The sequence below is a fragment of the Hyperolius riggenbachi genome, chromosome 5 (assembly GCF_040937935.1).
Source record: "Hyperolius riggenbachi isolate aHypRig1 chromosome 5, aHypRig1.pri, whole genome shotgun sequence".
In the NCBI taxonomy this organism is placed as follows: domain Eukaryota; kingdom Metazoa; phylum Chordata; class Amphibia; order Anura; family Hyperoliidae; genus Hyperolius; species Hyperolius riggenbachi.
The window spans coordinates 42,843,002-42,863,124 of NC_090650.1; the positions used below are offsets into that span (position 1 = coordinate 42,843,002).

Genomic DNA, 20,123 nt, shown 5'->3' on the forward strand with positions numbered 1-20,123 from the left:
CTCTGCGCATGGCATCACGATTGATGTCATGTGCATGCACAGAGCGCTTGCTGGGTCAGCACCTGCACAAAATGCCACCGACCCAATCAACCCCCAGGAATGAACTTTCCTCAACAATAGATTACGAGGATCTTATTACCGATTTTTGCTTAGCAAAAAGCCTGAAAAGTGGACTTTCATATGTGACTGTCAAAGTAGCAGCTTAATTTGCCGACTCCAGCAGTAGGTTCGGCAGAAGAAACAAGTGTTATCTAGTTTGTAAATTTTTCATGCAAAATGTTTCTGAATCATTCATTCAGTTGGTTAAAGGCCACTAAATGGTAGTACCACTCATTGGCTCAGTGGCCTTCAACTAACTTACAGTTATTGTTTTTAAACAATAATAAGGCATACTGCATTAAGAGGCAGACAAGCCCTTGAGCCTGGTAGTACGCTATGCTAGATGGCCCACACTTATGGCTCTAGGCCCCGCATATGACACTCACTCCAGGCTCCACAAGGCCACCTCTGATCGCATTGCAACACAATGCAATAATATCCCTGGGTTCTTTCACATCGAGTGCTGTGCAGTGGGTCCCAAACCAGGAACGTAGGGCATGCTGGGTATTAACCAAGCAACACGGGCGTTTACAGTGGCAGTGAAGTATACTTGCATTGTACTGTAGTAATAATAAGCCGAACATTTGTGTAGCGTTTTTCTCCTGTTGAACTCAAAGCGCTCAAGAGCTGCAGCCACCAGCCACCAGCTACAAGCCACCAGCCACAATGTGGCTGACACAGGAGACCTGGGTTCAAATCTCAGCTCTGCCGGTTCAGTAAACCAGCACCTATTCAGTAGGCAAGTCTCCCTAGCACTGCTACTGCCTATAGAGCACTTCCTAGTGGCTGCAGCTCTGACACTTTGAGTCCACCAGGAGAAAAGCGTGATGTAAATGTTCTGTGTCTGACGAGGACGCGCTCAAGACAGAGGCCACCCTGCAGTGTTAGGGAGTCTTGCCTTGAACTCCTTACTGAATAGGTAAGCCAGAATTCAAACCCTGGTCTTCCATGTCAAAGCGGTGCCCTTACAGGAGTCATCAGGCAATATAACATACCCCTGATTTACTTACCTGAGAGCTGAGCTGTGGCCAGGGCCGGATTTGTACTTTCCAGCGCCCTAGGCCGTCTGTCACCAAACGCCCCCCACCCCACCCCCATTCTGTCCAACTCTGACTAGTGATCGCTGGGTTAAATGGGCTCCTGTCTGTTTTGCTGCTTTTGCCCCCCCTGTTCAACAAAGAAGCAGTGCATTCTCTGTCCACTCCATGTAATTTTGCACTCCAGCCTGGATGCACAGCAGCCGATAATATTCAGGGCTTGCATAATTAAAAAATGATGCTCATATATGAGCAGCACTTGTCAAGTACGCATACCGATAACACTCCCAGCCTCGGCTGTTGTGCACATGCATACAGGAGTGCGAAATTACAAGAAGCCCGAGAGGACAGAGTATGCACTGCTTCTTTGTCCTTTGTGCGACTTGCTTCAGTCAGTCACAAACAGGTGATGGTGCAGCGCAAAGGAGAGAAACCCATCCAAAGCAGAACAGGTAAGTAGAAGGATCCAACACTACACACGCTGGCATAGATGTAGTGTAATGCTAGGTACACACGATGCAATTCTGACAGATTTACTGTCAGATCAATTATTTCCAATGTCTGATCTGATTTCCGATCAATTTTTTCAATCGATTTTCCGTTCATGTCTATGAAAAAATCATTCAGAAAAATCTATCGGATAGCAGATCGGACATGTTGGAAATAGTCGATCTGACAGTAAATCTGTCAGAAAATTGCATCATGTGTACCTAGCATAAGCTCAGGTGTAGTTTACACAGTGACAGTTTAGCACTTGGGGCAAGTTAAGACAGATCTTAATCAGTCAGCAGGAAGTTTTTACGTTTTGTAATAGAATGATAATATTTATTGGCTAACCAAAAGAAAACAGTGAGCCTTTGGCTAATGAGCCATCTTCAGACTTTGTTCCTGTATACAAGATGTTAGCGCACACAGCTATATATACAGCCAGAAGGAGATGCATACATTGTTTTGTAAATATAAATAAATGTAACACAGTTGTCATTCTGTTTCAAAACATCCTGCTTTCACTGATGGCTAACACAGGACAATGCTTTGCTGCTTCTAAAACATGTCAGGAAAGAGTTAAACTGTAGCACAGAGAATGTTGCTGTCATTCCCTAGTAAGGAAAAACAAAGCATACATTTAACAGGTCTCAGGTCTTTAGCTCTGACCAAGTGATAAACATCAGTCAGGGGGAGAGGAGAGCTGATAATTCCTGTCCTTGAATGCGTGCTTAAAGAAACTAATCTGAATTCAAAAGTTCTACTACTTGAGCCCATATATTTTTCTTCTCACAGCAGCTTGTATGTCCCCACTCATTATACTAAAGCTGGCCACTAACGGTCCAATTTCTAACGAAAAATCGTTTGAGCGATCAGAAATTCTGCTCGGATTGGTTGTAAATAACCTCCGTTGATGGACACAATCGATTATGAACGAGTGAAAAAAATGTCGCCCGAATGAATTTTCGTCAAACCAAAATTTGGATTTTCTTGTTGGTTGTGATAGATAGGAAGTAAAGATTGGTTCGTTGATGGTGTGGTGAACGATTTATTACAATATTTCACTTCCGATCAGAATTTCTGATCGCTCGAACGATTTTTCGCTAGAAATTGGACCGTTAGTGGCTACCTTAAGGACAAGATCCTCAGATGACAACAGATGCTGACTGCCATAACACACACTCTGCAGTGAGAGAGATGCAGGGATCTCTGGAATTCAGGCAGAATAGAGCAAAGCAGAAGTGATTTACTTTGACATGTGACCTCTTATCTCTCCAAGTCCTGCGCCCTGATGAATTTTATCGCCCTAGGCCCTGACCTTTGTGTCCTTCCCAGAAATCCGCCCTGGCTGTGGCGTGGAACATGTCACCTGCAAGGGGCTGGGAGGAAGCCCCAGGTAAGTATATTATGGGGAGGCTCATTTACTTGATGCTTCCATTAACCAGTACACTATCCAGCCACTGTACTGTATGCATCACTGTATAATTGCACCACACCTCTAATGCAGGGTGAAACTTTTCGGCAGCGTTGTATTGCGGCCATATATATATCGCAATGCAGCCTGCATAATGTGAAAAGGCCCAAAAAAGTTGAAATACGAGTCTGAAGGGACTATGTCATTATTTGAAAAGTAGGAAATACTGTGACAGGCGGAAAAGCAAGATGTCTGGCAGAGATTCACAATAAAAGGGAAGTTGCAAAATAGTTTTAAAAAAATCCAGGAATAAATATTTCTATTTACTCAAGTTTATGATTCAGCAAGAAAAAGTTATGTAACAATCGCCACGGATACTCATGAGAGATGAAATAACAAACAATAATACAAACATAACAGAAAAGTGTCAGTCAGACACATCAGGCATACACTGAAATTCTGTCAGGATAAATCTACTTTAAAGGAAACACCGGTTGAAAATAAACTGAAGAGATAAACAATTGTATCTATCCTCCTCCTCAAAATCTGCTTTCAGAAGCCATTTTTTTTTGCTAAGGAAGTGTTTTATGGTTGTACTTCCTTATCAGAGAGGGTTACATGGTCTGACTCAGTCCAGACCCAGACAGAAACTATCACTTGCTTACCTGATATTTAACTCTTTCAGGGTTTGTTCACACTGCAGGCGGTTTTTGTTATTTTTTAAGCACGGGCGATTTTTCAAAATTGCCCTGAAAGCGTTTACACAATTCTGTATGAGCTAGTTCACATATGAGCGGCTCGGTTGCGTTCCGCTTTGTAAAGCGGTACTTGAGCCATTTTTTAGACGATTTTGCCTCAATTGAAGGTATAGAAAAAACGCAAAACGCTCACAAAACCACTTTGTGGAGCGATTGCGTTCGCTTTTTTAAGAATAAATACATTGTATTTCTTCTTTTCTGGATCAAAGAGTTCACTTCCTAACTTGCGTCAGGGAGTGAATTACCAAAACGCTTGGGAAAAACGCGTCGGTGACTGCTAACAACAAAAACAAGTCGCCCACCCAAGCGCCGGAAATTGGAAAAAAAAAGCCTCAAAAAAAGCCCACCGCGGACGAACACACAAGCTGAACGCAATGTGAACAAGGCCTCAGGCAGAGAAAGAAAAAAAGGAACACAGCACAGTTATTTGTGTGCTAGGCACTGTACATACACACGTCTGTTTCATCATGTCACATGTCACCTCGGGTATCCTTTAAGGTACATTATTATTATTATTTATTGTAGCACCAACATATTACGCAGCACTAGACAATAAATAGGGATACATACAATGCTAACAGGGGGTGTCAGACACAGAGGTATCACACAATTATACAACAATACAAGTTATGATACTTCAGTATAGCGTCCTGCGCATGTGCACTCCCGCATGCACAGTACAGAGCCGCCCATCTTCGGAAGCATTCACAGCCACGAGTGCTTCTGAAGCATTCTGAGTGCTCCCGGTTGTGGCAAAATTGAACAGAGGACAGCCCTGGAACAAGGACACTGTGAAAGGACCGCATAGGCTCTATGGGATCCAGAGCCTTCCCTCTCCATAAGTGAGTATATAACTATTTTTCGTAGAGTCGCTTCACATTTGGTTTAACATGGTTTTTGAATTTTAAAGTTGTTTGTGAAAGTGGTCCTTTAAAATGAACCAGAGACAAAGCACCCTCATGTGATTTACCATATATATCAGTGGGAACATTAGAGAAAACACCTACCCTGCTCTCTGTTTCATCCTTTGCTGCTCAGCCTGCTTGTTACCAGCCCTGATAAAATCCCTGACTAAGCATTCAGTCTGGCTTTGCTCAGGAATCATTATAGCTGAGTCTGTCTTCTCTGATGTCTTTCCAAGCCCAAGTCTGCCCCCTTCTGGCTCTGCTATAATGACTCAGCTATAATGATTCCTGAGAAAAGCCAGACTGAATTCTCAGTCGGGCATTTTATCAGGGCTGATAACAAGCAGGCTGAGCAGTGAAGGATGAAGCAGAGAGCAGGGTAGGTGTTTTTTCTAATATTCCCGCTAAAACATATGGTAAAATACATGAGGGTGCTTTGTCTCTGGTTCACTTTAAAGGGAACCTTAACTGAACGGGGGGTAAAGAGTTTCACTTACCTGGGGCTATTACCAGCCCCCTGCAGCAGTCCTGTGCCCTCGGAGCTACTCTGGAATCCTCCGGTCCCCCGCTGTCACTTAGTTTCGTTTTTGACGACTCACCAGTCGGTCGGCCGCCATGCGTATTATTGGACGCATTCCTTACTGCAATTAGCGCTGTTGCGGGCCGCAACACGTACAAAAATACGCGTTGCCGCATATCCGCACCTAATTGCAGTAGGGAATGCGTCCAATAAAAAATACGCATGGAGGCCGGCCGACTGGTGAGTCGTGAAAAACGAAACTAAGTGACAGCGGGGGACCGGAGGATTCCAGAGCGGCTCCGAGGGCACAGGACTGCTGCAGGGGAATGGTAATAGCCCCAGGTAAGTGAAACTCTTTATCCTTTGTTCAGTTAAGGTTCCCTTTAAAATGAAAGTTCTAAGTGCAGTTACTGTATGCTTTTAATACAGCGTTGCAACAAGGGACACTATAGTGACAAAGGAAGGGATGCACCTCAGCTGTATTTTACGAGAATTACCGAACCCTTTGCTTTGTGTTTTGTAGGAGATGCAGAGTACGTCTGGCTCGGGCTGAATGACCTGAAGACGCAGCTGTTCTTTGAATGGAGCGATGGCACCCCGGTGACCTACACAGTGTGGCAGAGAGAGGAACCTACCCATAATTCTAACAACCAAGAGGACTGTGTGGCATTAAACACTAAGGTGGGATTCAGAATATAATTTCAGGCTACCTCCTCACCTTCATCAATATTGTTCAGTAGATAAAGTATTGGTATACTTGAGTGTACTTAATGTATTGCAATACCAGTTGTATGGCTGTTAGGGATGGTCGGAAATGCCAATTTCCGATTCCATGGAAAATCCATATTCTGACATTGCCAATTACTGCTACTGCTATGGATTCGGCTTTCCGCTACCAATTTCCGCATTCCGAAGCGGATTTCCGCCGGAAATCGGGGAAATTTCCCCCGACTTTAACATCGATTTTCTCAAAAACTATAAGGTCTGTTTGAAAACTTTTTTTCATCTTGTTCACAAGATTCTCTTTAATAAACCCTGAAAATTTGGTGTTTTTAGGACTTACGGGGGCTTTGCTATTAACCGCTAAAATCGGCGGATTTTTACTGTAATGTAAAATGCAGAAAATCCGCATTATCCGATATGCGGTAATTTTAAGCCAATCAGAAGACTCAGAATGAATAAGCCAATCAGAGAATGTGGAAATTTCCGCCTAAATCCCCATTCTCTGATTGGTTTATTCATTCTGAGTCTTCTGATTGGCTTAAAATTACCGCATATTGGATAATGCAGATTTTCTGCATTTTACATTACAGTAAAAATCCGCCATCTTTAGCGGTTAATAGCAAAGCCCCCCATAAGTCCTAGAAAATTTAGAAATAACAAATGTTCAGGGTTTATTAAACTGAACCTTGTGAACAAGATGCAAAAATTTTTTTCAAAAAGACCTTATCGTTTTTGAGAAAATCGATGTTAAAGTCGGATGAAATTTCCGCGATTAAAATCCACCTACCGCACTTGTATTACCGATTTCCGCATTCCGATGCGGAAATACAATTTCCGATCGGAATTTCTGGAAATTGCATTTCCGCGGAATCTGAATGAGCATCCCTACTGGCTGTCCTGCTGATTCTCTGCCTCTAATACTTTCAGCCACAGACCCTGAACAAGCATTATTGTCAGATCTATCAAGATTAGCTGTATGCTTGTTTCAGGTGTGTGTTTCAAACACTTCTGCTGCATGTGCAACAGTAGTGTGACATGTGCGACTTCAGCCAAAGACACCGGGTTAACGGAGCCACCAGCAAGACCACGGAGGGGACCCAGAGGACACCGATGGACCTTGCGGGCTATGGGGGGGGGGACAAGGGGAGGCGGAATAAGGTTCTGGAGGAAGCCCCAGGTAAGTTCAGATTCCATTTATTTTCACTGTTCAGGTTCCCTTTATGGAATACAGACACATTATATAGTACAGTATTTAGATTTAATGTATTTTTTCCTCCATACTTAGGACGGCCGCTGGGCAGATACGATGTGCGAGAGGACGTTTCCTTTTCTGTGCAAGAGAAAACCATTGCCGATAGACCATGAAATGGGGCCCAGTATTGAAGATGAGGAGGGCTGTAGTAAGGTACTACCTGTAAAATAAAACTGAACACAAAATTATAAGATAAAAAAAAATGTATTTATAGTCATAGGAATTTTCTGAAGTTTCATATTTTTCTTTTGAGATACAAAACTAGGATTAAAGATTGAAATGACTCACTTTTATCTGCTGCTACATGTTATTAGCTCCCATACAGAGTAATGATGACCTATTGAATTTCTTATCCGTTCCTTGCTGTCGAAAGTGTTTATCAAGCCAATGTTCTAGTCTTATGTTATATAATTAGTTACCTGGGAGAATTACTCTGCAATTTTACTTCAATGATTGCATAGCTAGTGTTATTTATAATCCTGGATAATTAATTCTAACAATGAAAAAGGAAATAATAAATGAAGCCCAGGCAAGTTCTATGTAGCCTTGGTACTGTGTAAACACATCATTATTTTGTAAAATAGAAAATACATCTAACGATAATAAAAATAATGTTAAAAGGTTTGTTTGAATTAGGGTAATATAGCTAGAAGTTAAAGGGGAACTTCAGCCTAAACAAACATTCTGTCATTAAGTTACATTAGTTATCTATATATATAAAATCGTATGTATGTATGTATGTATGTATGTATGTATGTGCTGCGATCATTCGAAAACGGCTTGACCGATTTGAACGAAAGTTGGTATGCAGATCCCTTACTACCTGGGATGATATGTTCTGGGGGTCTCGCGGCCCTCCTGCACACGTGGGCGGAGCTACAAGCAGCAAATCAGATTTCACCCATTCAAGTCAATGGAAAAAAATGTAAAAGGCTGCCATTCTCGCAGTATTCAAGCCAGCGTCCCCACACATGGCACAGTTGGTCACTTGGTGACCGAGGTTACGAATCCAGGAAAAGTGGGAGGAGCATAACACAGCCAATTTCAGCCATTCATTTTAAATGGGAAAATGTAAACTGCAGCCATTCTTAGACTGTTAATCGCAGGGTTCTCAAACTTGGCACACTTGGTCACTGGGTGAATGCGATTAAGATTCAAGAAAGTGGGTGGAGCCTACAACAGCCAATCAAAATTCACCTATTGATTTTAAAGGGGAATATTTAAACTGCTGCCATTCTTACACTGTTAAAGAGAATCTGTACTCTAATATTCTTACACTAAAAAGCATACCATTCTATTCTGTATTTTCTCCTGGGCCCCTCTGTGCTGTTTCTGCCACTCTCTGCTGCAATCCTGGCTTGTAATTAACAGTTTTAGGCAGTGTTTACAAACAAACTAACCAGCTTGTGATAGGCTGACATAAACAGAGTGTGTGAGTCATACAGAGTGTGCAGGGGGCCTGCAGAGGGTGTGTATCGCTTCTATCCAATCACAAGCAGCCCTGCACATTCCACACATTCAAGCCTTAGCCCAACAGACACGACAGAGGAAAGGAGATAAGATTTATTACAGAGACAGTGCAATTAGGAAAGGCTGCAGTAAGCCAGAGAACATTAGAACAGGCATAGGAACTTATAGGATAGAAGAACTAAGGCTGAAAAATTTGTTACAGAGTCTCTTTAATGACAGAGGCTTCAAACTTGCTACAGTTGGTCATTGGGTGACTGGGGTCCAAATTCACTAAAAGGGCGGGGCCACCTACAGCCAATCAGATTTCCTTGGTGGATAAACTGCTTCCATTCACACATTTTTGATGCCTGGAACCTGAAAGCTCACAAACTTGGTCACTGGGTAACTGTGTGTCAAGGTTAGAAAAAGTGGGCGGAGCTAAAAACAAATTTCACTGGAAAATATAAACTGCAGCCATTCTTACACTGTTAATGGCAGGGCTCTCAAACTTTGCACAGTTGGTCACTGGGTAAATGAGATTAAAGGGAACCAGAGACGTTGGGGGGGAGCTTTTATACATACCTGGGGCTTCCTCCAGCCCCATACGCACGGATCGCTCCTACGCCGCCGTCCTCTGCTGCCTGGATCCGCCGGTACCGGGTCCCGTCATTGCCGCGAGTCGGCCAGTCGGCCGGCAGATGCGGCCAATTGTCCGCATCACACGGGGCTCCCTCCATATACGTACGCATGAGACTGCCTACTGCGCAGCCTCATGCATACGGGTATGGAGGGAGCCCCTGTGATGCGGACTATTGGCCGCGTCCGCCGGAAGTGACGGGACCCGGTACTGCCGATACAGGAAGCGGAGGATGGTGGCGTGGGAGCGATCCAGGCTTATGGGGCTGGAAGAAGCCCCAGGTATGTATAAAAGCCTGTTCTATTTTTAACAACATTCCTCTCTGGTTCTCTTTAAGATTTTGGAAGGTGGGTGGAGCCTACAACAGGCAATAAAAATTCACCTTTTGATTTTCAAAGGCAATATTTAAGCTGCTACCATTCTCCTATACTGTTAACAGCAAATGCCTCAAACCTGATACAGTCAGTCATTGGGTGATTAGGGTTCAAATTCAGAAAGGGGGCGGGGCCACAAACAGCCATATTTGTTTATTTTTCAATGGGAATATACAAAGTATTGATACCAAGGACCCCAAAGCTGATAAACTTGATAACTGAGTGACTGTATGTCAAGGTTAGAAAAAGTGGCCAGTGCCAACAACTAAATTTTTAACAAGCATGGTTCTCAAACTTTACACAATAAGCCACTGGGTGACTGGGATGAATATTCAGAAATGTGGGTGGAGCCTACAACAGCCAATCAAAATTGACCTCTTGATTTTCAGGGGGAATATTTACATTGCTACCATTCTTACACTTTTAATGGCAGAGGCCTCAAACCTGATACAGTCAGTCATTGGGTGACTGGGGTCCAAATTCACTAAAGGGGTGGAGCCACTGCCAATCAGATTTGTTAGATTGATTTCAGCCATTCTCTTATTGGCAGGGTTCACAAACGTGACAGAGTTTGCCACTCAGTGACTGGGACTAATATTCAGGAAAGTGGGTGGAGCCTACAGCAGCCAATCAAAATTCCCCTTTGGATTTTCAAGAGAAATATTTACATTGCTGCCATTCATACACTCTATGGCAGAGGCCTCAAATCTGGTACAGTCAGTCACTGGGAGACTGGGGGTTAAATTCTGAAGGGAGTGGGCCAAATACAGCCAATCAGATTTGTTTAATTTCAATGGTAAAATGCAACTTATTCATGCCAAGGACCAGGCATGGTCGAAAAATTCCGTGGAATTATTAATTCCGAGATTCCGGTCGGAATTAATAATTCCGATTTTGTTAGTCGGAACGGAATTCCACGGAAATTTATAATTCCGACGGAATTTTCCGGAATCACATCAAAATTCATTCTCTCTCTCTCTCTCTCTCTCTCTCTCATATCATCCAGTAGGGAATTGCAGATTTTCAACTCTGCAATGCTTTTCAAAAATTACCAATCCTTAATCATGCTACTTTTTCTATTGAATTGATCATAATGGTAGTATGGTTTATGCTAGGACAGCTTTACCATGTAGTGTGGTTCATGGTCTAGAGGTTAAGACAGATACCTACTAGCTACTACACACTGCATACTGGGTTCAAATCCCAGCTATGGTATATAAGCATGCTTTTCAAAAAGTACCGATCCTTAATCATACTACTTTTTCTATTGCATTGATCATAATGGTAGTATGGTTTATGCTAGGATAGCTTTACCATGTAGTGTGGTTCATGGTCTAGAGGTTAAGACAGATACCTACTAGCTACTACACACTGCATCCTGGGTTCAAATCCCAGCTATGGTATATAAGCATGCTTTTCAAAAAGTACCGATCCTTAATCATACTACTTTTTCTATTGCATTGATCATAATGGTAGTATGGTTTATGCTAGGATAGCTTTACCATGTAGTGTGGTTCATGTTCTAGAGGTTAAGACAGATACCTACTACACACTGCATCCTGGGTTCAAATCCCAGCTATGGTATATAAGCTGTTTTGAAAATCTGCAATTCCTACTGGATGATAGAGGAGGATGAGAGAGAGAGAGAGAGAGAGAGAGAGAGAGAGAGAGAGAGAGAGAGAGAGAGAGAGAGAGAGAGAGAGAGAGAGAGAGAGAGAGAGAGAGAGAGAGAGAGAGAGAGAGAGAGAGAGAGAGAGAGAGAGAGAGAGAGAGAGAGAGAGAGAGAGAGAGAGAGAGAGATTTTAAAATTTTCTGACGGAATTCCGTGTATCTTGGAATTCCGCGGAACGGCTCAGGAATTCACTCGGAATGAAACGGTAGCGGAATTTCGGTAGTGGCGGTATGCGGAATTACCACGGAATCGGAAATTGGCTATTCCGACCATGCCTGCCAAGGACCCCAGAGCTCATAAACTTGGTAATTTAGTGACTGTATGTTAAGGTTAGAAATAGTGGGCAGAGCCAAAAACAACTAACTTTTTACATTGGAAAATACAAACTGCAGCTTTTCTTACACTGTTAATGGCAGGGTTCTCGAACTTTACACAGTTGGTCACTGGGTGACTGGGATTAATATTTGGAAAGGTAGGTGGAGCCTACAAGAGCCAATCAAAATTCACCTATTGATTTTCAAGGGGAATATTGAAACTGCAGCCATTCTTACACTGTTAATGGCAGAGGCCTCAAACCTGCTACAGTCGGTCATTAAGTGTCTGGGGTTCAAATTCAGTAAAGGGGCGGGGCAAACACAGCCAATCAGACTTCTTTGCTGGATTACGGAAAATTGTATACTCACCTTCGGTAATTTTCCTTTCCTTCCAATGACCATGTCAGCATACTACGGGGTTAGTCCCGCCCTGTAACCCCTCCAGGACCTGTCTCTATAAATTTCAGACACTCCCACTAGTAGTTGCTTTTTTTATTAGTCCTACAATATGACCTAAGTAATGGGTGGGCCCTCCGTATGCTGACATGGTCATTGGAAGGAAAGGAAAATTACCGAAGGTGAGTATACAATTTTCCGTATTCCTTCCATGCCAATGTCAGCATACTACGGGGATTTAACTATACACAAACTTAAGGGAGGGAGTACTTTTGCTGCATAAGGTAATTTATTCAACTCCTAGTCACAGAAAATAATATTGCAGTAGTCATAACGTATGGTTTTACCAACATTTTTTTAAAAAAAACAAGTTAATTAGGCTATAGTTGTCTTCACTGCAGACAACACTTCCTTTCCAAATTGAACTGTGGATAATAATCCTGGATCAACTTTATAATGAGTAATGAATGTGTTGAGTGATGACCAATTGGCAGCCCGGCATATCGTCTCTGGTGAAACCTTCACTAGCGCTGCCCATGATGCTGAGATCGACCTTGTGGAATGAGCTGAGATCTCCTGAGGCGGTGATCTGCCCATTATTCCGTAGGCCATCCTGATAGTCCTCACCAGCCATGTTGCTATCGTTTTTGTTGTGGCCGCCTGGCCTCTCCTGTATCCAGCAGGGATTACGAATAGTCTCCTTGTCTTGCGAAAGCCCTTAGTTTCTTGAATGTATCTTTCCAGTATTTCTGGTATATTAAGACTGTTTGGTAAATCTGAGGTGTCGTCAGTGAAAGCTGGTAGATTCCATTCTTGATTAAAGTGGTACGTTCTTGCTACCTTAGGAATAAACTCATCTACTGGACGGAGTGAGACCCTGTCTGGAAAAAATTGAACGAACGGATGATCACAGCTGAGAGCCTGTAATTCTGACACACGTCTAGCGGAGGTGACTGCTGTCAGGAATACAATTTTTAATGTTAGGTTAACTATAGAACATTCTCCCACGGGTTCAAAAGGAGCTCTTGTAAGAGCTTGGAGGACTAAAGGTAAGTCCCATTGTGAGTACCAGTTTCTTCTTGGAGGTCTTATCTTAGTTACTGCTTGTATGTATTGGACTACTAATGGTTCCATGGCCCATTTCTTAAAAGTAAGAGCTGATAAAGCAGATATCTGTGTCTTGATGGTACTTAAACTAAGTCCCAGCTCCACTCCTTTTTGTAGAAAAGCTAAGATAGTGGTTACTTGGACCTCCTCCATCTGTATTCTTCTCTCCTCAATGAAGTTAATAAACTTATTCCATGTTCTGTGGTAGGATGAGTTAGTCGTACCCTTTCTTGCCTTGAGTAAGGTTTCTATCACCTCCGTACAGCATCCCAAATCTGTTAATTTCCTCCTCTCAGTCTCCATGCCATCAAACTGAGGAGCTCTGGATGTGGATGGAAAATCTTGTTCTGTGAGAGCAGATCTGGTCGATTGGGTAATGGGATGGGAGGGGCTGACATTAATTTCTGCAGCAGGGGAAACCATGGCCTCCGAGGCCAGTATGGAAGAATCGCCAAGACTATGGCTGCTTCTTGCTGGATCTTCCTTAGTACTCTGTAGATCATCGGGATTGGAGGGAAGATATATGCAACTTCGAAGTTCCATGGGAGTGACATTGCGTCCCAACCCTCCGCCTGCTGGTACTTGTACCTCGAAAAGAATGTCGTGCACTTGGAATTCTTCGGTGTCGCCATAAGATCTATCTCCGGATCTCCCCATGTTTTGCAGACACTTTGGAACACTTCTTGGTTGAGGCTCCATTCGTTGTGATCGATCCATTGGCGGCTCAGAGAGTCTGCTATGTGGTTTCTCACACCTGGAATATGTAATGCTCGAAGATATTGCAAGTTGTTCTGCGCCCAGGCTATAATCGGTTCTGATTCTTTCAGGAGTGTGCGACTTCGTGTGCCTCCCTGGTTCTGGAGATATGCCACCGCTGTTGTGTTGTCCATTCTTAGCAAGACTCCTCTGTGCCTGATATGAGAGGAAAAGTGTGTCAAAGCCTTGAACGCTGCTCTCATCTCTAAAACGTTCGCTGGGGTATCCTCTGGATCTCTCTCCCATCTGCCCTGTGCAAAGCTGGTGTGTAGGTGTGCTCCCCATCCCCACCGACTTGCATCCGTAGTAATTGTGATCGGTGGTGAAGGTATTATATTGTGATGGTTGAGGAGATTCTTTCTGTTGCTCCACCAGACTAGCTCGTTTCACATCCTGGGAAGGATATTGATCTGCTGTTGGTAGTCTGTGCCTTCCCACTGATCCAGGAATCCCTTCTGGAAGGCTCGCATGTTCCATCGTGCCCATTTCACCATTGGTATTGTGGCAGAAAATGATCCCAAGAGCGCTAGGCATTGTCTTGCTGATATGTGGGGAGTTTCTTGTAACTGTAGCACTCTCATCATAATGGTTCCTATCTTGTCCTCGGGTAAGCTGACCGCATTTGCTGTTGTGTCTATCTCTGCCCCCAGAAACACAATTTTCTGGGTCGGTTTGAGTTTGCTTTTCTGCCAGTTCACAAGCCACCCGAATACATGCAAAGTCTCCAACAGTATCTGTTTGTGTTGCAAAAGAATTGCTTTCGATGATGCTACCAGCAGGATGTCGTCTAAGTAATGGTGGACGTGGAGACCCTGACATCTGAGTAAGGCAATAATCGTGATCAAAACCTTGGTGAATGTTCTTGGGGCAGTGCATATGCCGAATGGTAGAACTGTGAATTGGAAGTGTCTCTGCCCTAACGCAAATCTGAGATACTGCTGAAGTTTTCTGTGTATGGGTATGTGCAGGTATGCATCCGCCAAGTCTATTGCTAACATCCAATCGTTTAATCCGATTGTTGGGATAATTGTCTGCAGTGATTCCATCTTGAATTTTTCTTGTTGTATGTGCTCGTTTAGAACACGGAGGTCTAAAACTGGACGTAGCTGCCCTGATTTCTTTGTCACCAAGAATAACGGGGAGTAGAGGCCCTGAAATCTTTGTTCTTGCTCCACCTCCACTATTGCCTTCTTGTCCAGTAGTTCCTGTATATATTGGTTCAATATGTCGAGCTTTTGTGGCGATCTTGGAAGAGCTGTTGGAACGAATTGTGGTAAGGAGGGATTTTCCTTGAAAGTCCAGTGATGACCCCATGACAGAGTGCTTATGACCCAAGGGTCCTTTATGCTTTTCGCCCACAGATCTGTAAATTTCTGGAGTCGTCCCCCTACTGGCTCCCTGTGGGCAAGCCCCGCATCAGAAGGACTTTGTGGGCTGTGTGTTAGTAGTGGCTCCTTTCTGCTTGTTGAACTTTGACAGGGTTGCTTGTGTACCCTGCCAATTCCTACGAAAGGACTGCGAACTTTTATTGGACCTATAATCTCTAAACTTATTCTGGTAGGATCTCCTGTCAATGGGTCGAGTTCTTTTCTGTCGTCTCTCCTGAGGGAGGAGCCCTGATTTTCCCCCACTGACCCTTGAAATGGCAGTGTCCATTTTGGGGCCAAACAGGTTCTTCCCATCATATGGAATCTTGCACCATGCAGTTTTGGAGTTCGTGTCTGCTGCCCAGGAACGGAGCCACATAGCACGTTTAGCCGTAACGGTATGTAACACTGCCCGTGTTGCCACTCTAATTATGTCAATGGCAGCCTCGCCCACATAATCTGCGGTTAATTTGAACTCATCTAGTGCCTTGATAAGAGTTTTTCTATCTACATTATTCCGGATAGCTTCTTCTAGATTCTCCGTCCATACTCTCAGAGCACGAGAGACGGAAGTTAAAGCAATAGCGGGCTTACATACAGATCCCATAGAAATATATGCTCGTTTAAGATCGGTATCCACTTTCCTCTCTAAGGGCTCCTTGAAGGATACTACATCCTCAAGAGGTAGCGTTACATGTTTGGCAAGTCTGATAATTGAAGCATCCACCGCAGGTGGGCTGTCCAGCTGAGTTATAATCTCTCCTTCCATTGGGTACAACTTTGAAAAACGGTTTGACATAGACACCTTCCTTTCTGGTTTGGACCATTCGTCTTGAATTATTTCTGTAACCTCTTCCATAACTGGGAAAGGTAAGGGTTTCTTTTTAAGGTGCGGAAAGAAGCGACGTCTTTTAGACTGTGGTTCCTCTTCCTCTTCCCATTGTAAGGCCTCCCTGATAGATTTAATAAAGGGTGTGACCAAAGAGAAATCAAATCCTACGCCCAAACTTTCATCATCTGCAGGTTGGTCAGGATCTGAATCACGTGTATGTGATGCGGAAGTATGGGCATGCTCGGCTAGAGATTGCTGCACGATCTCTTTCACCAGACTCTTAAATTCCCCTGAGGGTTCGTCTTCAACCGGAATAGAATAGAAACATTCCGAGCAGACTAATTTTCCCGGCATACAGTCCTTGCCACAAGCCCAACATTTCTTTGGTCTTCTATGATCTTTATCTTGATCTTTAGAAGTTTTGTCTGACCGAGCCTTGCTCGATTTTGAAGAGGATCCGCGCTTTAATGCAGACGGATTTTCTTCAGGTTGGGAGGAACTGCATAGGGAATAAACAGAAAATAAAAATTTTCTGTTAGTGTTAAAAAATACCTCAAAAGTAAAAAAAAAATCTTTTTATTTAAAGAAGATTACCTAATCGTGCCCCACCTATCATTATCTGGCTGATCTGTTTCGTAGGCAGCAGCTTGCGATTCCATGTCTCTGAATGCAGAGTAGTCTGCAAAGATAAGCATTTGAGACTTTATAATGGTAAGACAAGTGCAGTAACCTGTTTGACACAATATTGCAATAATCAACACACCTGAAAAAAATCTTGATGAGTGCTAATCTAGCACAGTCAATCCGGCAGGATAAAAGGTCCTAATGAGACCTAAAAGTAACCACAAGTAAGTAAATATAAATCTACAGCACCATAGCAGCCAACACTCACTAGTTTGCCGCCTCTGTGTGCTGCTTACCTGCTCCAAGAAGAGTAGTTGCCAGGCACCATGCACCCTGTGCCTCCGCCAAGGTCTGCCCTTTGCACGCTGAGACGCTGGCTATTTGAATCTCCAGCGTCCAGCGAAACCCGGAAGTGCGCCGATGACGTCACTTCCTCCCGGAAATCACCCTGCGCACCAACGTGGAACGCAGAGCGTTACTCCGGCGTTACTGCGGCTGCCTACTCGTAACAGCGCTGGTTTACAGCGCGGACAAAAAAAAAAAAACCTATGCCCCCAGAAAGACCAGCCAAGAAAGAGGGGGCCCTCCCAGCGCCTACACCTGTTTAAGGTGGAACAGCGGGGACTTCACGCAGTGAGGAGCTGCGTGGATGGCTGCCAAGAGAGCAGCAGGTGGGGCAAAAAAAAGAATAAAGAGACGAAAAAAATAAATTAACAAACTAATATAAGTCTTAGTAGTAACGGTCCTGGAGGAGGACGAGAGAAAAAAAGCAACTACTAGTGGGAGTGTCTGAAATTTATAGAGACAGGTCCTGGAGGGGTTACAGGGCGGGACTAACCCCGTAGTATGCTGACATTGGCATGGAAGGAAAAACTGCTTCCATTAGCAGAATTTTGATGCCAGGAACCCAGAAGCTCACAAACTTGATAATTGAGTGACTGTGTGTCAAGGTTACAAAAACTGGGTGGAGTCAAAAACAGATTTTTCTGGGAAATTGTAAACTGCAGCCTTTCTTAACTGTTAATGGCAGGGTTCTCAAACTTTGCACAGCTAGTTACTGGGTGACTGGGATTAATATTCAGAAAAGTGGGTGGAGCCTAAAAATGCCAATCAAAAATCACATATCGCTTTTCAAGGAGAATATTAAAATTGCTGCCATTCTTGCATTGTTAATGGCACAAGCCTCAAACCTGGTACAGTTGGTCATTGGGTCACTGGGGTTCAAATTCAGAAAAGGGGACAGAGCCACAAACAGTCAATCAGATTTGTTTCATTTCATGGGAAAGTACAAATTATCGATGCCAAGGACCCCAAAGCTTACAAAATTGGTCATTGAGTGACTGTGTGTCCAGGTTACAAAAAGTGGGCGGAACCAAAACCAAATTTCACTGGGAAAATATAAACTGCAGCCATTCTTACACTGTTAATGGCAGGGTTCTCAAACTTTGCCCAGATGGTCACTAGGTGACTGAGATTAATATTCAGGGAAGTGGGTGGAGCCTATAATAGCCAATCAAAATTCACATGTTGATTTTCAAGGGGAATATTTAAATTGCTGCTTGTAATGATCGGTGTAGCAAAACAGGAGTCTGGTTATTGTGTGATCTGCAGTATCCCCAATAACTCAGACACTATACCTGATTATAGGGTGATCTGCAGAATCACCAATAATGCAAGTATAGCTAACAAGGTAATTGCAAGTGTACAGTGCTTGGTGCAGCAGTAATACTGATCAGTTTTGGCAGAACCTCACCAGAGGAGCTGGTGGGTACTATCAGTAATGAACCTCACCAGTGACAAGGGCTCACTGGTGAGTGGAGTGGTCAGACAGATCGGTTCAGCAACAGACTGGAAGATACAGTACAAAATCGACAGGCAAAAGGATAGAGATATTTCAGGCAGAGTCAGCAACAGGATCAGATGGGCTAAAGCACAGAATCATTAAGCAAAAGCGAAGTCAGAAGAGAGCCAGAGTCAAACACAGAATATCAAGCAATATAACAACAATGATAGTAATAAATCCTAGTCTTGTGTGAAATCCCCGGTTTCCTCCCGGATCAAAGCACACCGGATCTATCTAAGGTCTGAGTGCTAACACGAAGCATTCGCAACAGCAGACAGTTTGCAAGTGACTCCAAGCGGCTTAAGAAGCGGAGGAGACCCCTCGGCGACGCCCACACCCATCAGCCAATCGGAAATGCTGAGAGTCTCCTCTGAAGTCAGCCGACCGGCAGGTCAGCTGACGTGCCTCCTTCCTGCATAAAGGTCCTGTCTGTGCGCGCGTGCACGTGACAAAGCCACCCTATGAGTCACTGACAGTCCCTTCCTCGGCGTGCTAGACCTGAAGAGATACTCTTTAAGTTATTATGTGCAAACTCTGCAAACGGCAAAAATTTCACCCAATCCAACTGGGCATCTGCCACATAGCACCTCAGAAACTGCTCAAGGGACTGGTTAACCCTTTCAGTTTGCCCATTAGTCTGTGGGTGGTAGCCGGAGGAAAATGACAGGTTCATACCCAGATGATGACAGAACGCCCTCCAGAACTTGGATACGAACTGGACTCCCCTATCTGACACCACATTCTCCGGGATACCATGCAACTGGAAAATGTGGTGAATGAAGAGTTCTGCCAGTTCTTGAGCAGAGGGGAGTCCGTCCAAAGGAATGAAATGGGCCACCTTGCTGAACCTATCGACTACCACCCAAATGACTGTTTTCCCCTCAGATCTGGGCAGCTCACCCACAAAATCCATGGACAGATGGGTCCATGGTTGTTCAGGTACGGGTAGTGACTGTAGAGTGCCTACAGGAGCACGCCTGGACGGCTTACTCCTGGCACACACAGAACAATCTCTGACAAACTCCTTACAATCAGACACAATGGATGGCCACAAAACACATCTGTCCAGCAGCTCCTGCGTTCTGGCAATCCCTGGATGCCCTGCATTCTTATGAGAATGGAAGACATGAAGAATTTTTAATCGAAACTGTAGTGGTACAAAGAGAACCCCATCCGGTTTCCCTTCAGGAACCTCCTGCTGATAAGGACTCAGAGTAGAAGCCCAATCCTCCCAAGTTTCAGTAGCAGCAAGAATCAACTTCTCGGGAAGGATGCTTTCAGGGGCTGTATTGTCTCGGGCTCAAAACATCTGGATAATGCGTCTGCCTTGACGTTCTTACTACCAGGTTTGTAGGTAATAATGAATCTGAACCTCGTAAAAAACAAAGACCAACGGGCTTGTCTAGGACTGAGACGTTTGGCCCCTTCAATATACTCTAAGTTTTTGTGATCGGTATAGACTGTTATAGTATGTTCATCCCCCTCTAGCCAATGTCGCCATTCCTCAATGCAAGTTTGATGGCCAACAGTTCTCGATTCCCAATATCATAATTTCTCT

General features: G+C 43.9%; 1 protein-coding gene across 1 annotated transcript in view; it reads left to right on the top strand.

Annotated features, from left to right (window-relative positions):
- LOC137518156 (macrophage mannose receptor 1-like) overlaps positions 1-20,123 on the top strand; it is a 335,787-nt gene that overhangs the window by 50,583 nt on the left and 265,081 nt on the right. Inside the window, exons 8-9 of the mRNA XM_068235568.1 lie at positions 5,743-5,900; positions 7,228-7,347. Of these exons, the coding sequence (XP_068091669.1) occupies positions 5,743-5,900; positions 7,228-7,347 (278 nt within the window). The remainder of the gene's footprint in view (positions 1-5,742; positions 5,901-7,227; positions 7,348-20,123) is intronic.